Below are 18070 nucleotides of genomic sequence, written 5' to 3' on the forward strand. Positions count from 1 at the left end.
ATGGTTAGGGCTGGAGAAAGAGACAGAGACAGGCAGACAAGTAATCATAATGTAAATCAGACGGTTGTCAGTGCTATCACCTGGGAATTTAGAGGCACTGAGCTCTACCTGGGAGCGTAGTGGAAGGCTTCAAAGAGGAAATGACATTTGAACTGGACTTGAAGGAGCCATGGATTTCTCAGGGGGCCATGAGAAAACTACATTATGAGGCCAGAGTATAGGCTTAGGTTAGGGAGTAGGTGAGAGATGAATCTGGAAAGGTAAGCTACCTCTCGATTTTTGAGCACCTTTTGGGGAATTTGGTTAGGAGACAGTCAGGATAAGAACACGTATGTATGACTGGTGCTGCTAAGTCACTTCAGTCGTGTCCGACTCTGTGTGACCCCATAGACGGCAGCCCACCAGGCTCCCCCGTCCCTGGGATTCTCCAGGCAAGAACACTGGAGTGGGTTGCCATTTCCTTCTCCAGTGCATGAAAGTGAAAAGTGAAAGTGAAATCGCTCAGTCGTGTCTGACTCTTAACGACCCCATGGACTGTAGCCTACCAGGCTCCTCCATCCATGGGATTTGCCAGGCAAGAGTACTGGAGTCAGGTGCCATCACCTTCTCTAGTATGTATGACTAGTTAGATGGAAAATCCCCAAATTTGTTAGAAAAAGATGTCTTTTCCCTTATAGTTTCTACCTAATTCTTGGCTGAATGACTGAGATCACTCACGATTCCCTTTTTTTAGTTTCTGAGTCATTGAACAATGCCAAGAGAACACTCAGTGATATTTTGGGGGCCAGGTGTTCTTTGCTTCCTTGCATGTAACTATATAATATATCTGGAAGTCCCAGGGTCAACTGTCAAGGTTATAATGATGCTTCTCCATCTGCTGTGCTTAACAGCCTGCAATAACTTTCTATTGTTTCTATAGCTCCCATATGTTATCCTTGATGTAATTGCCCTTGCAATTGCCTCTTGTTGCATAGGGATAATTACTCTCTGAATACATTAAAAATGATCCAAAACATAAAGTCAAATCTGGGCTGCTAAGTAACTCAGCCACCATATGTAGGTACCTGCTGTGAGATAGAATCCCAAGGTATGAGGAGTTTGGAAGCACAGCATCTCAGATTTACAGAGTATAAAGTCACCAAGTTTAAACTTCAGCTGAGGCCTACCGAAGTGATGCAACCTGCCCAGTGTCATGGCCAAGACTATTCACTATGAAAACCACGTTGAAGCTCATCATTTATTCTTTGCTATCTCATTTTTATTTTCATTTCTTCACTTAAAAGTCTGCAGCAGTCATCTACTGTATGCCAGGCAGTGCTTTCCAGTCCTTGAAATGATTCATTTCTAGTAAAAGGTCCTAAAGTCAGAAGTCAAATACCTTTGTCTGCGCTTCTTGAGCAAATCCTTTAAAATCTGAGACTCCACTTGTACATTTCTCAAATGTAGATGTATAATATGATAACATCCCTTCACATATAGATTGTTATGCATTCATTTATTTATTAAATATTGTAGAATACATGTGTTATGAACTGAACTAATACTATAGAATACACTAATGAGAAAAAAATCGATGTCCTAGGTATTGCTCCTTATAGAACTTACAGTCTATTGGTGGAGACAAAGGTGATCAAATAGTCATACAAACCGATGTATAATTATAACTGCATTAAGTGCTAAAAAAGGAAGGTATGCAGAGCTGTGAAGGGACTTGACTTGATCAGGGAAGTTGGGAAAGGCATCCCTGATGGCTCAGTGGGTGAAGAATCCAGCTGCAATGCAGGAGATACAGGAGACACGGGTTCTATCCCTGGGTCAGGAGATCCCCTGGAAGAGGAGATGGCAACCCACTGCAGTGTTCTTACCTGAAAAATCCCAATGGACAGAGGAGCCTGGCAGGTTATAGTCCAAAGGGTTGCAAAGAGTCAGACATGACTGAGTACACATGCAGACGTCAGTTGTCCCCAAGGATAAGACAGCGGAACTGAAAACCAAGGCAGGTTGAGAATTAACCGGCAAAACGTGGGGGTGGAAAAGAGCATTTAACACAGAAAAATATGTGCAAAAGTCATGTAGCCTGTTCGAGGAGTTGATAGAAGGTCTGTGTGGCTGAAGTACAGAGGACAGTGAGGTAGTGTGTTGGGAATTAAAAGTTAGAGGTAGAGGTTGCTGCTGCTGCTAAGTCGCTTCAGTTGTGTCCGACTCTGTGCGGACCCCATGGACGGCAGCCCACCAGGCTCCGCCGTCCCTGGGATTCAGGCAAGAACACTGGAGTGGGTTGCCATTTCCTTCTCCAATGCAGGAAAATGAAAAGTGAAAGTGAAGTCTCAGTCCTGTCTGACTCTTCGCGACCCCATGGACTGCAGCCTACCAGGCTCCTCCGCCCATGGGTGGTTAGGCTGAATTAAAATAAATACTCTTATTGGCCACTTCTTGCTTTACTACTGTTGCTTGTTTAATCATACTATTTAGGTTGCAAGAATTTTGATTGCAGTAACTTAATGAACTTAATGAAATCCACCCAAACCAAATATCTCTCCATTAACATTATTGGGAGTTTTTTTTTTTTTCCCATCCAGGACTTTTAAAGAAAACAAAATGAGTAGGTGAGAATGGACATCTCTCCTTTGGAGTAGAGATGGTCAATTCTCCAGGATACTGGCCACCGAGTTTACCTATGACTTCAGAAGCTGTTCTCTGGCTATGGCTCATTGTCCTTCTTTAATTTGAGCAATCTGGTCTGTAGTCATGGCATCTGCTTGTTTTGCATTCAAGCTGTCTTTTGCATAAAATTCTGGGTCTAATAGCCCTTTCAATATAGCACAATGAAACATTCTTTGCTTTCCTTTTCCCAACTGTCTGTCATGGGGTGGGGCAAGGAGGAACATAAGACAGGTGAAAAAGAGATGTGTTGATTAGGTGTGTGTTAAGAGACGAATTAACTAATGCCAGGTGATGCCATAGACCTTGAAATTACAGTGGCTTAACACATGACAGATTTTAATGTACACATTTGCCATTCATGCAAAATGTCATAAAATTTGGGTGGTCCTTCTGCTCATATGTTACTAGCCAGACTCATATGCTCCACCCTACCAGTGGAGTTGGGAACTAGAGGGCACACTGGTATTTTGTAAGCTCTCAAGTCCCTGTCATAAGAGGAAAGGGTTTCTTCATTTAATTATTTAAAGCTTATATTATATGGGGTGATATACATGTGTTGAATACACACAGGCACATGCATCATATATTTTAATATTGTATTTATCTTATTAACTATACATATATGTACACATAGCTTTGCATCATTTTTTTCCTTTTAATCATCATCTTTACTGCAGCAGCAGCAGTGTCAAAATCAACATAGCATCATCACAGTGAAGATTTATTCCATTCTTAGCATAGACCAGTCTGTGTGCTAAACACTTCAGATACATTTGTTCTCTTAATTGTCAAATGCCATGAGGTGGATACTACCTATCATGTTACAGATATGAACACTGAGTTTCAAATAGGTTAGGTATAATAACTTATGTCCAATGCCAGAGCTCTAAGCCACTAAAATGTATGGTCTCTGTATTAGTTTCTTAGGGTTTCCATAACAAATCACTAGAGACCTGCTGGTTTAAAACAGCAGAAATTTTTTCTGTCGCAGATCAAGAAGTGCCAGAAGTCTGAAGTCAGGGTCTTGGAAGTGTCAGGTTAGTTGATTTCTCTCCCTCGGTTCTTGTCTCATTCCTACAAAGATGTGGAGCGATGGACGAAAGAGTTTAAAACAACAGACAAATTACAGCGCAGGCAGACAGATCCTTTATTGAACAGACATAGGAATTGTAACAATCCCTCTTGACTTCCCCTTTTTATACTTCCCATCTCTTCCTCCTTTTGGTGGTGCCCTGTGGACTGCAGCCATGAAATTAAAAGATGCTTACTCCTTGGCAGGAAAGTTATGACCAACCTAGATAACATATTCAAAAGCAGAGACATTACTTGGCCAACAAAGGTCCATCTAGTTAAGGCTATGGTTTTTCCTGTGGTCGTGTATGGATGTGAGAGTTGGACTGTGAAGAAGGCTGAGCGCTGAAGAATTGATGCTTTTGAACTGTGGTGTTGGAGAAGACTCTTGAGAGTCCCTTGGACTGCAAGGAGATCCAACCAGTCCATTCTGAAGGAGATCAACCCTGGGATTTCTTTGGAAGGGATGATGCTAAAGCTGAAACTCCAGTACTTTGGCCACCTCATGTGAAGAGTTGACTCATTGGAAAAGACTCTGATGCTGGGAGGGATTGGGGGCAGGAGGAGAAGGGGACGACAGAGGATGAGATGGCTGGATGGCATCACTGACTCGATGGACGTGAGTCTGAGTGAACTCCGGGAGTTGGTGATGGACAGGGAGGCCTGGCGTGCTGCGATTCATGGGGTCGCAAAGAGTCGGACACTTGAGCGACTGAACTGAACTGTGCAACATAGGGCTTGTATCCACCACCAATAAGGAAAGGAAATGCAAATGGGCATATACTCAAGGCTGATTGACAGTTGCAACTTATATAACACCAGGCTTTGTTGCACATGTCTTCCCATAATTCAGTCTGTTATAATCAGACATATACATATGTAGAATATTTATGAATCCTTAATGGGCTCCTAGGTGTCTAAGGTTACTTGAGGAAGCCCCCGAGGTTAGTTTGTATCCACTGTGTGCAGAGAGCACCTGCGCAGGAGTTGGAAAAGTCTCTGTGGTTATTTTTGCAGTATATCTGTGAGCCCTCCTGGATGTGTCTGGGATGGGGTTTAGAGATCAACCTGCATCCTTTTTGTCTAGGACACTCCTGGCTGCTCATGCCTAACTTCCTACCTAATGGTAAGTTTGGTTATTTCTGGAGGCTCTGAGGGAGAATCACTTCCATGCCTTCCTCTTAGCTTCTGGTGACTGCCAGCAATCCTATCCTTGGCTTGTAGATACATCACTCCAGTTTGTGCCTCCATCTTCACATTTCCTACATGCCGGTGCTAGCCAGCAAAGTTGATCAGGTCCCGAGACGTGTACGGCGTGGCTAAGAAAGAAAACTACAGCAAAGGAATTCTACAACAAAGATGGGGTCGAGAGGTTCAGACATGTCTCCATGAAGGGACTCAGTCTGACACCAACTTTATTCAGCATTTTATATTTATACAGAAGAGCGTGAGAAAGACAAGACAGTTGACATTTTTTCTTGGTTGACCTATACATCTTACAAACAGTCACAAGAAATCTTGAGAGCATGGGAATGGCACCCTGTTATTATTTCTTACACCAGATAACATTTCTCTGTGCATGAGAAGTTTGCACAGAACTCCAGGTGTCTGCAGTAAATAAGCTCCTAATCTCTGGGGTGGCAGGACAGAGAGCTATGTTTGCAAGCAAATCCTCAAGGACTGAGGCAGCTTCCAGAGCTTGTGTCCTTCAGACAAAGGACCCCGTTCTCACGGGCAGCTCCCCGCACCTACAACCTCATATGTGGGTGTCTCTCTGTCGCTTTCCTCTTGTTATGAGGGCACCAGTCATTGGACTTAAGACCCAACCAAAGATAGTATGATTTTACCTTGTTTACATCTGTAAAAATTCTGTTTCCAAATAAGATCCCACTATGAGGTTCTGCTAGGCATGAATTTTGGGGTGACACTTTTGAGTCCAGATGATACCACCCTTATGGCAGAAAGTGAAGAGGAACTAAAAGTCTCTTGATGAAAGAGGAGAGTGAAAAAGTTGGCTTCAAGCTCAACATTCAGATAACTAAGATCATGGTGTCTGGTCCCATCACTTCATGGGAAATAGATGGGGAAACAGTGGCAACAGTGGCTGACTATTTTTCTGGGCTCCATGATCACTGCAGATGGTGATTGCAGCCATGAAATTAAATGATGCTTACTCCTTGAAAAGAAAGCTATGACCAACCTAGACAGCATATTAAAAAGCAGAGATATTACTTTGTTAACAAAGGTCCATCTAGTCAAGGCTATGGTTTTTCCAGTGGTCATGTATGGATGTGAGAGTTGGACTGTAAAGAAAGCTGAGCGCCGAAGAATTGATGCTTTTGAACTGTGGTGTTGGAGAAGACTCTTGAGAGTCCCTTGGACTGCAAGGGCATCCAACCAGTCCATTCTGAAGGAGATCAGTCCTGGGTGTTCTTTGGAAGGACTGATGTTGAAGCTGAAACTCCAATACTTTGGCCACCTGATGAGAAGAGCTGACTCATTTGAAAAGACCCTGATGCTGGGAAAGATTGAGGGCAGGAGGAGAAGGGGACGATAGAGGATGAGATGGTTGGATGGCATCACTGACTCAATGGACATGGGTTTGGGTGGACTCTGGGAGTTGGTGATGGACAGGGAGGCCTGGCGTGCTGTGGTTCATGGGTCTCAAAGAGCAGGACAGGACTGAGCGACTGAACTGAACAGTGTACTATATTGTATTTGTCCAAAGATCTCCCATGTTGTCACACATTTCCATGACCACTGCCTTTGAATGGAGGTACAATGTTCTTGTTCTCCCCTTTGGTGGACACTTAGGTTGGAGATGGCCATACCTGGCACATAGGACTTGCTGCATAGCACATAAAGATGTTGCGTTCTCTGGGCTGATGGAGGTGTGCTTCAGTTGGGAGCTGAGTGGGAGCCAGATTTCAGCCTTCACTTACCCCTTTGCCAGTCACCTTTGTTCAGACCTTGGCTTCCATGTGAAGAGGGCAGCTCAGATCTGAGAGAACAGAACCTGCGATGGGTTATTACTGTTTCAGAATGTTTAAAGAGCTCATTTCTGCATTTGGCTTTTCACAACAGGAAATACACAATGTCTGAATTGAAAGAAACACTAGAAATACCTCAGTTACACAGGAGGAGAGGATAATTATTCTGTATTAATCTGCAGTTTATCGATTCACTGTGTATGTGTGTGTGCTCAGTTGTGTCTGATTCTTTGGGATACTATGGACTGTAGCCTGCCAGGCTTTTCAGTTCATGGAATTTTCCAGGCAAGAATACTGGAGGGGGTTGCCAGTTCCTTCTCCAGGGTACCTTCCTAACACAAGGATCAAACCCCTGTCTCCTGAGTCTCCTGCAATGGCAGGCAGATTCTTTACCATTGAGCATGATGGAAATTGATTTTTCAGAAGTTTTTTAGAAATTTGAACTAACTTTGCTACTTACAATGATTAGATCTCAAATCTCTTGACTTTTCTCAGTACCGGGATTGCATCATGGTGAATCAAGTAGAGTCTTGCTCTAGCTGTGACATTATTTTAAAGTCATTGTTTCGAAATGCTTATTATCAAGGACATCGACATCTTTTTATGGCTGTATTCTCACTTCTTTTGAAACTACCTAAACCTTTCTTCCTCTCTTTTGAACTTTACTTAGATGAATATTTTTTGACCAGATAAAATAAATGGTAAGTGTTTTTAAAATTAAAATGACCACTTTTCTGCATATCTTTATAAATATTCATCTCTTACCAAAGTACTTTGTTTGCTTTAACAAGCCTGATATTTTTATAGCATATATTTTAAAGGGCAGAGGAGGAAAGATACAGCATCTTCCTATTCTGAAATGCAAATAACTTTTCTGATTACTATTTTTTTCAGTTTGGTAGAGAAAAGTTCAATCAATTTTCTGAGGCCTAAAGTAAATGAAAATTAATAATTCAAGTTTATAGTCTAATTAGTAGACCAAAATTTTTTGCTTTTGCTTTCTCCCCAGATATTATGGTTCCTTGATGGCAGATATTATATTATGGTTCCTTGATGGCAGAGAACATACCTGACTCTAGTGTTGAGGTTTAACATAATGCCAACCACATTATGCATTCATTTTGATTGAATGAAAAGATCAACTGCCCTCTCTCCTTCCCCTCATCCTTTCTACCCTGGTGCCCCTGACCATCCAGTCTCTGAATACACTGCATCTTTTCCTTCCTATCTCCATACTTTTGCTGCAGATGACTTTTCTCTAGTCATTCCCCTGCCAAGTTCCTACTCATCTTTTAAGTGCCAGCTCAGATGTCACATTGTTCAAGGGTGAAGCATTTTTCAAGGGTGAGGTGATGCTTCATTCATCTCTATGTTCCTGGTGTCTGGCACAGAGCCAGAGTTAACTACATGTATATTGAACGAGCTATTGAATGTTCAGTTTTGTGCACCATATGACTTGGGTAAAAATATTTTAAAAGCTTTTTGTGAAGAAAAATCAAAAGATTTAAAAAAATCCTAAATTAGCTTGAAAAGTTATGAATTGGAATCTCTCTTTTCTTGAGTATTCCTGATAGTCTGCCTCACAGCCTTCTATCCTGTAAACACCTTTTTCACCTGGGTGGAGGTTTGATCCTATGAAAGCCACTGGACAAGGTGTCACAAGGCCCAAACTTTAACCTTGGTCCTCTATGACAAGTGGGCCACCATATTGCTTCTTTGAGATACCTGGTACCGTGCAGGTAATAAAAGCCTACCTCTCAGGGTTGCTGTGAAGTTAAAATGAGGTAACAGATGTGAAATTAACTTGTAAACTCTATAGCTTTACAATTAAACAAGGTATTACCATGCATAAGGGTATATTGAATTAGGCATAGCATCCTCTTTCATACCCCTGTGCATTTATTCTGCTGTTCTTTCTCCCTGGAATGCCTTTAAGAATTAATTGCTAGTCATCTGTGGTCCCCAAACACTTTATGACTCCTTATTTATAGCATTTGTCACACTGTATCAAGGCCATTTGTTTACATCTTTGTCCTCTGCAAGATTCTAGAGTAAACTGATTGATTCAGTGCTTGGTACACTGCAGACTCTTGGTAAATGTCTATTGAATTGGGTAGGATTGATTCAAATAATTATTATGTATGTACCTGCTTGAAGGACAAAGTCTATGTTGATACATTTCTGTAGGTATATTGTCTGGTAACTACCCAGTATTGGCTCTTGTTAAAAGCTTACAATGAAGATGACAGTAATGGAATATTTGTAATAATAATTTTGTATTCTTAATTTAAGTGATCAGACTTCTTGAGTATATTATTTGTAATTTAAGTTCATTAACAATGAAAGAATACCTATTGTCAATAGCACTTTTTTTCCCCTGCTGGTGGAAACTTAAGCTCCCAGATATCATTTGTGACTCCATTTATTTGGTTCTCACCATTAACTTGGGTCTTCTTGTTCTTTTACAGCTGGTTTGCCATCCACCCAGTCAGCATGAAAAACACCAATCATCTTGTAAATAGTGACAACGTAGGTTATGCATCTTACCTTTTTGAGCAAGAGAAGAACAAAGGTTATCTACCTGGAGAGGTGAGAATTTATGTCACTGAAAGCTTCATCTTAATTACTGAGTATCATCATTCATGCAGTGTTCAGAATAGCTGATTCAGATCTTCAGAGGAAAGTGTCATCATGGATATCACATACTGAGAATTCTCCATCCTCTCTTATCAGGAAAGACAAAATTTAAATGATTATTGACTTTGTGTCAAATACTACTTATATTGATGACTTCAAAAAGTTTCAGTTAGTTGGATTAGGAAGAACAAATTAAAGATTTTTGCAACATATAATAGTTTTTGATCAACTTGGATATGAGATATGAGAAAATGTTGATGTTTACTTTTGTTTTCAAAAATATAAAATTATTAAGCACCTTCTTAATGCTGTAGGAATCCAAATGAGGGCAGGGAATGAGTTCTCTTCTCTGGTCCAGGCTTCCCTCTTAAGTTCCTTTGGAAGACTTTGTTCTACTTTCCTGCTGCTGCTGCTGCTGCTGCTAAGTCACTTCAGTCGTGTCCGACTCTGTGCGACCCCATCGACGGCAGCCCACCAGGCTCCGCCGTCCCTGGGATTCTCCAGGCAAGAACACTGGAGTGGGTTGCCATTTCCTTCTTCAATGCATGAAAGTGAAAGTGAAGTCGCTCAGTCCTGTCTGACTCTTAGTGACCCCGTGGACTGCAGCCTACCAGGCTCCTCCATCCATGGGATTTTCCGGTCAACAGTACTGGAGTGGGGTGTCATTGCCTTCTCCGTACTTTCCTGCAATATGGCCTAAGTCAGAGACAATCCTAATCCATTAGACTGGTATTTGAAATGCAGTGAGTGATGGGATCAGAGCTTGGGGGGGGGGCGGTCCCAGAATCTAGTCCGTGTACTTCAGGAAGCTTGTCGGCTCTGTGTAGATTGTGGACTGCTGATAGGTAAGTGGTGAGGAAGGACCCTGCTCTGCTTGACCACAGCATCCAAACCCGAAATGCAGGAGGATATATGACGAGATGAGAACCCCAGGCCCTAGACTAGACTAAGTGTTCTGTTATAACAATACTAGCCCCGTGAACATTTGGCTTGACTTTTTAGCTCCTTTATTGACAATCTTCTATTTGATTTTTCATTTTAGCCTGTTTTTTAGGAAAAAGGAAGTAATTTCCCATTATTTTTTTTAGTATAAGAAATGACACATAGTCTCCTATGCTTGATTATCTCTTTCCTTAAGTAAATTTAAGACACTTAAGGTGAAATGGTAGACCAGTTAGGTTGAGATTAAGGTCTTACCCTACTGAAAAAAGATTATATGTAGTTATTTCTGGTTGAAGAGATAGAGAAAAGATATGTGGAGGGCAAGTCTGGATGGTGGATGCTAATATTTAGGTTCAGTTGTACAGCAGAAATATCCAGATTGACTCTTTACTTTTTAAGCCAATAGGCTATTTATTTTTAAAGGAAAAATGGGTCTCTGAGTTCCAGGTACAACGCCAAACATGAGATTATGGGTCAGCATTTTATAACTTGTTGCACATTGTATTTCTTGTCAAAATGTTGCTGTTTGAGACACAAATTTGAAACTCTCTTAAAATAGTTTCACTGATAATTGGAACATTATGAGTAATAATATATATGTTGACTGCAATGTGAGTCTTTACAGAAACAAAAATCTTTCTCAGAATATTGTACCTGGGAAATATCCTCCTTTTATCCTGTGCAAATGATTTTGAATAGTTCACCAGAGTGGGTTGAATGTCTGCCTTTTTAATGGAACTCATTGCAGTAAATAAGAAAGTATACAAGGCAATTGGATGTTTCTTTTGGCAGGGACCGTATGTAGCAGCTTTTGCTTCATCAAATCTGGGAGATGTTTCCCCCAATGTTCTTGGCCCGCAATGCACCAACACAGGAGAGTCTTGTGATAACGCCAATAGCTCTTGTCCCATTGGTGGGGTAGGTAATAATGACATTAAATCTTTGTTTTTGCATCTCACAGACATTTTATGTTTAAGTAATCACTGTTTATTTACAATTATGTTCTCCTCAAGTATACTCTGGCCTACTTACTGCTAGCATTTGCTCTTCTCAAAAGCACCCACTAAATTTTGATTGGATAAAATTATAGTTTTCCATTTGATGCTTATATTTTTTGAACGGTAAGACAATTTAGTAAATGTCACAGATTAAATATCCTTTCCTAAACTTGGACAGCTTGATACATTTTGCCTTGGCATTTCTGAAGTCACAATTTAGTACAAAAACTGCCTGCCTCAGACATTTCTCTCCGATTATCATGTCTTTAGGGTTTTTCTAAAAATGTAACATCAAAATTCTTTTTCTTATAAATTACAAAACAAAAAAAAAGTGTTGCTGTGAAAACTTGAGGCTTCACTTGTAGCTCAGTTGGTAAAGAATCTGCCTGCAATACAGGAGACCCGGTTTCAATTCCTGGATCAGGAAGATCTCCTGGAGAAGAAAATGGCAACCCACTCCAGTATTCTTGCCTAGAGAATCCCATGAACAGAGGAGCCTGGCAGGCTACAGTCCATGAGGTTGCAAGAGTCGGACATGACTTAGCAACTACACCACCACCACAAAAACTCAAACCACATGGAAATCTTAAAGAGCAGTAAAAAGTGAAAGTCCCTGCTTACCTTTCTCCCCTCCACCTGCTCCTTTTCCCCCAAATTACCACTATCACACCTGTTCCTACATGTGTGCATCCATGAACAATATTTTATAACTTATTTATTGAGATTTTTTTTGTTTTTGTCCAGAATTTGGGTTTTCTACCTAATTTGTCTTTTAAAAATCTCTTTATCACTCGAGATAGTTCTGTGTAGTAAGCTTTACACTCAACAAGTGAGGCTATACCACTGTTTATTTAACTGCTTCCCCTCATCTGCATTTAGATTTTCCACCTTTGACATGAGCAGCAGGGTCTAGTTTCTGGTTCTTATTCTTTGTGTTTACAGAATATTTCACCTGTGATATTGCTTTTATCAAACACTATGTTTGGGCTATTTATTTTATCCCAGTCAAGTTCATCCACCCAATGAGAAATATATTTTTAACAATTATACTTTTCTCTTATACTTTACTATTTTATATAGAAAGTCTTCCTATTGTAAAGCAATGATACCCCAATTTTTAAAAAAGTAAGAAAAAAGTCTTCCTACACCAGAAACTAATACAACATTTTTAATCAATTATAATTCAATGAAAAAAAGTCTTTGTTACCCTTCATTTACAAAATTTTTACACATTATTAATTCACATTAGAGTGGATGATTATTTGTTAAATTCCAAAATTCATACATGAAATGGTTAAATAAATTATGATACGTATTTGCAATAGAATATTATGCATCGATTTTATGTCTTATGTTGAAATAGATGAATTCTAGCAATGTTCATTGCTCTAATTCCAGAATGATTTTGTTTTTCATAATCTGTAAATTGGGAGAACATCTGGAAAGAGATGCTGGAATGTGGCTTTAAAAAAAAAATCTCTTTGCTGGGACTTCCCTCGTGGTCCAGTGGTTAAGACTCCGCTTCCTGTGCAGGGAACTTGGATCCAGTCCCTGGCTGGTTGGGGAACAAATGTCCGACAGGCCACACAGCCAAAAAGAAAGTCTGTTTGCACAGATTCGCTTTTCATTTTCCATCCCTTGAAAGAATCACTTATTTCACTAAGAACGTATCTCGCGTCATTTTGTTCCAGCCTAGCATGTGTGTGGCTATGGGACCTGGGCAGGATATGTTCGAAAGTACACAAATCATAGGACGGATAATATATGACAAAGCAAAGGTAAGCTGTGGGCCCTGCTGCTTTTATCGTCATTCAAAACTATACTTTAAAATCCACTGACATTTTTCATTGGGAAGTTGGTCTTTGTGAGGAAGACAGCAAGAGCTCAAGCTGCGCCAAGGAGTCTGAAGGTATGAATGCTGTTTATTGTCAACCAGGAAGGTTGTTTCACATACCGCACAGGAGCCTCTCTCTGACTGCTTGTGACTGACTTCCTACAGGAAGTACATTTAAAAGCAGGTAATCAGGAAAACATTCTTTCAGCCAGAGTGCTTGCTTCAGGCAGTTAGATGATAGATTGTAGTTTTCAATTAATGTAGTATCAGATATGACCATACTGACCCAAATTCTCAGAAGTCTCTGGGGCCTTTGCCTGCCAAGTCCCCTGACCATTTCCTATCTTTTCTTTTGGGACAAGATAAAGCTGAGTGGCACAATTCCCAGTTCTTGCAGTTTGCATTCAGATTAGCCCTTGGTCTTTTTTGATATGGCACAGATCATCCATCTTATTTAAAAGATCTTTTGATGAAGAATCTGGTTTCCAGAGAGCTTACTACCAGTTACTCTACCCTCCTTCCTCTCCTAAATTTTACCTCTCCTAAATTTCTAGTATGCTCACATAGTTTGTATCAGCTCCCATGAAGATGTTTCCAGGGGAAAAACAAAGGATAGCTTTGAGCTCAACCATCGCTAATAAAGATAGTTAAATCTCTGCCTTTTTATAGCTTCAGTTCAGTTCAGTTCAGTCGCTCAGTCATGTCCGACTCTTTGCGACCTCATGGACTGTAGCCCTCCAGGCTCCTCCATCCATGGGTTTCTCCAGGCAAGAATACTGGAGTGGGTTGCCATTTCCTTTTCCAGGGGAATCTTTCCAACCCACGGATCGAACCCAGGTCTCCCGCACTGCAGGCAGTCACTTTAACCTCTGGCTTTAATGAGCATGCCCATCAGTGTGTGTGTGTGTGTGTGTGTGTGTGTGTGTGTTTATGTAAATATTGTGTCTCAAGGGTTCTAAACTGTTTCAGGAGCAATTAAGGAAGAACAAAAGCACCTTTAAAAACAGAAGACACCAGCCAGCCTAATTGCTGCAGTTTCTTTTTAATTACTGTGGTCTCATCAGCGGATTGTTCTAAATTAACAGATTCTATTTAGGGTGTACACCTGTGACACAATTTGGCATCAGAAATTTTAATACCATTCTAAGCCTAGAGACATTGAGATCGGTCCCACATTCTCAGCAAGGCACAACTTTCCTCTTAATGAGGGAGGCGGTCGTACAGGTCTTAAGAGACTCAACAACACAACAACAACAAAATCAGGAGAGGTGGGCTGCAGCTGGTGTTTCTGACTTATCTCTTGAGTTCCCACACAGCAGCGGAAACTGGAATGGCAATAGAATGAAAATGAGTTAGGTGTCAGGCATGGGCACTGGTGCTGAAGCAGGGTTTGCCTCCTCTACTGTAGGATAGAGATGAATAAAAACAAACATTGCCAGGGGCCTCCTTGGTGTTTCAATGCTTAGACTTCACTTTCCAGTGCTGACTGATCCCTGGTAGATAAGCTAAGATCCCACATGCCTCAGGCCAAAAAACCAAAACACAGAACAGAAGCAATACTGTAACCGATACAATAAAGACTTGAAAGAACACAAGCATTTCTAAATATATTTTTATTCACATTTCCCATAAGATTAAAAAAGGAATTCATATATTTCTCATAAGATTAAAAAAGCATCAATTGATCCTATTGGAAAAAAAGACCATCAAAAGATGGACAGTGGGTGAGAGAACTGATGCAGATGAAGTGGCTCCTGAATTCTCTCAAGTCCCTCTTTGGTATTAGCCCCTGCCAGAGAACTCAAGGACTATGAGAGGGAAAACTCCATGAGAGTCCCTGAGGAAAAACTCTTGTTCTCTGCAAAGAAGATAATTTGGTCCGTCTACTCCTAACCTGCCTTGGTGGCTCAGATGGTAAAGAATCTGCCTGTGATGCAGGTAACTGGGATTTGATCCCTGGATGAGGAAGATCACCTAGAGAAGGGAATGGCTACCCACTCCAGTATTCTTGCCTGAAGAATCCCATGGACAGAGGAACCTGGTGGGCTACATTACAGTCCATGGGGTTGCAGAGTTGGACATGACTGAGCAACTAAGGCTTTCACTCCTAACCTTAAAATATCTTGACTGTCTTTCCAGTGAGGTTGGAGCATCTTGTGCCATAGCCTGCATTGCTGGAATGTCGTATTTGTGGGCAATAAACCCAGGTCAACAGTCTCAGGGCCTTCAGGTTTCTGGGAAGTCACTGTGGGTTTGGTGGAGAGTTGAAAATGCTCTGGCTAATCAGCCAGCACCACATTACTTGACTGAAAGATGCTTTTCCAAATTGGCACTTTTTGGGTAAAAGTGTATAGTATTCATTTTAGCTCGTTTGCTTTTCATGGTAAGGCTGTGTGGGTTTTCTAGGAACTGTATGAGTCTGCCTCCCAGGAGGTAACTGGGCCACTGGCTTCAGCTCATCAGTGGGTGAATATGACGGATGTCACCGTCTGGCTCAATTCAACACACACAGTAAGTGTCACTGAGTCATACTGATTATGTGCCACAAGGGAGAAGCTCTGGGCTGATCTTATCGTTGAAGTTCAACTTCTGTTTCTTTTGTTTGTGTTAATTTTTTTTTCCTTTAGGTAAAAACGTGTAAACCAGCCTTGGGCTACAGTTTTGCAGCTGGTACAATCGATGGATTTGGAACCGTCAGTTTTACTCAGGGTGAGGTGCAGTCTGATCAGGTTTATGGTTCTAGATTCTGAACTTCAGGACTCTTTTCCTTAACAGGTTTTCACATAACCACTACATTTACTATTTTAATTTCTAAAATTTAAGGGTAGGTAGGCTTTCCAGGTTTGTACATGATTTCTCAAGGGTCAGTATCTTTCATAATTTAGCTTTCCACGGATTCAGATAAGAATCAGAGATTCTCTCTGCATTTCAACCTGTGGAGGAATAGTTTTAAATTGGGCAGGAATGGAGTTGGAATGGTGCAGAGTAGGAGTGTCATTTTAACACCCACAATATGAATTGGCCCTTCCATCTGGTTATTAGTGTCTTTTTCCTGGAATTCTTTATTGGAGCCCAAATTCCTCAGAACAGAAGACTTTAGGAGCATAAAGCATGTGATCCTGGGTCTTCTTCCTGTGTGTATTTCCATGATTATTATAGGTTTTATACTTTATCCTGATTATCACTGTAATAACATGCATTGGAAAGTACACAAAGTTAAAAAAATTGAAAAGTAGCACCAACAGGCAATATTTTGGCTTATTTTATTCTGGTCTTCTATATACATGTATATTTTGGAACCATTAGTTGAAAAATAAATACAATTGTAACATAATACAGTTGGCATCATCTTGCCTGGCAATATTTCATCTAGCTTGGTCTAATGTTCTAAAATAAATAATTTTTGATAGCTTGATTGAGATGTAATTCACAAAACATAAAATTCAGTGGTTTTTAATGTGTTCACAGATACATGCAACCGTCACTGCCATCAATTGTAGAACGTTGTCATCACCTCAAAGAGAAACCCTGTACATTTTAGCCATCACAGCCCAGTCCCCATCTCTTCCAGGCCTAAGAAGCCACGAATCTCTATCTCTATATTTACCTCTTCTGGACATTTCGTATAAATGGAATCATAAAAATACGTGGCTTTTTGTGTTGGCTTATTTCACTTAGCATCATGTTTTCAAGGTTCATCCCTGTTGTATCATGGATTCTAAAATAATTTCATTGCCTTTTTTCTTTTTAAAAATTGTTTTATTGAGGTAGAGTTGATTTCAGTGTAGTGTTAATTTCTGCTGTACAGCAAAGTGCCTCAGTTATACACAAATGTGTATATATATAATGTATATATATATACATGTTCTTTTTCATTTTCTTTTCCCTTGTGATTTATCACAGGATATTCAATATAGTTTCCTATGTTATACAGTAGAATCTTGTTTTTTATCCATTCTCTATATAATAGTTGCATCTACTAATCCCAAGCTCCCAATCCAGCCCTCCCCCTTGGCAATCACTTCTGTTCTCTATGTCTGTGAGTCTATTTTGTAGATAAGTTCATTATGTCATATTGTGGCTGAATAATATTTCACTGTATGGTTTTGTCGGATTTTATTTATGCATTCCTCAGCTGATGGACATTTGGGTTGTTCTGTTTTGGGCTGTTAGGAATAATGCTGTTATAAATATTCACGTCCAGGCTTTTGTGTGAGCATATGCGTTCATTTCTTTGGTACATGCCTGGAAGTGGAATTGCTGGATCACTATGGTAAAATTCTATGTTTAATTATTTGAGGAACTACCAGAGTATTTTCAAGTCATTGCACAATTTTATGTTCTCATCAGTTTCTCTCTGAAGATTCTAATTTTTTCACATCCGCACCAATACTTGTTTTTATCTTCCTTTTTTTTGATTCTAGCTACCCCTGGGGTGTGGAGTGGTATCTCATTATGGTTTTAACTGGCGTTTTCCTGGGATATTGAGCATCTTTTCTTATATTTGTTGGCCATTATTGTGTCTTACTTGGAGAAATATCTGTTCATGTATTTTTCTTATTTTTAAATTGGTCTATTTGTCTTTTTATTACTGAGCTAGAAGAGTTCTTTGAGAGTCCCATGTGTGCTCTATAAGTAGGTCCAAATAAGTTCATAGTAATTATATTTTCCTGATTATGTATTCTATGTTCTTAGGTTTTGTAGTTAACATAGCTTTTTCCTAGATTATGGGTGTTAGGCTTGGTGGTTTTTAATTGCTCGTGTGTGTGTATACACATAATTAAGTGGAGATCAAGAGAGGGTCTTTAGAGACCACAAGTTAAACAACTGGTACTTCAAACTGGAGATATCTTTTATAGCTCTCAAAATAGGAAAAGGATAATTCAGCTCATTGACCTGCATTTAATTATATCATATTTTAAAAATTGGCAACA

The 18070-nt window shown here is 40.2% G+C and overlaps 1 protein-coding gene across 1 annotated transcript in view; it reads left to right on the plus strand.

The window, feature by feature from the left end:
- The window catches only part of ASAH2 (N-acylsphingosine amidohydrolase 2), a 57524-nt gene that overhangs the window by 12280 nt on the left and 27174 nt on the right, over positions 1-18070 (plus strand). Inside the window, exons 6-10 of the mRNA XM_070363314.1 lie at positions 9194-9314; positions 11097-11222; positions 12994-13080; positions 15543-15647; positions 15764-15845. Of these exons, the coding sequence (XP_070219415.1) occupies positions 9194-9314; positions 11097-11222; positions 12994-13080; positions 15543-15647; positions 15764-15845 (521 nt within the window). The remainder of the gene's footprint in view (positions 1-9193; positions 9315-11096; positions 11223-12993; positions 13081-15542; positions 15648-15763; positions 15846-18070) is intronic.

Source organism: Bos mutus, chromosome 26 (assembly GCF_027580195.1).
Source record: "Bos mutus isolate GX-2022 chromosome 26, NWIPB_WYAK_1.1, whole genome shotgun sequence".
Classification (NCBI taxonomy): domain Eukaryota; kingdom Metazoa; phylum Chordata; class Mammalia; order Artiodactyla; family Bovidae; genus Bos; species Bos mutus.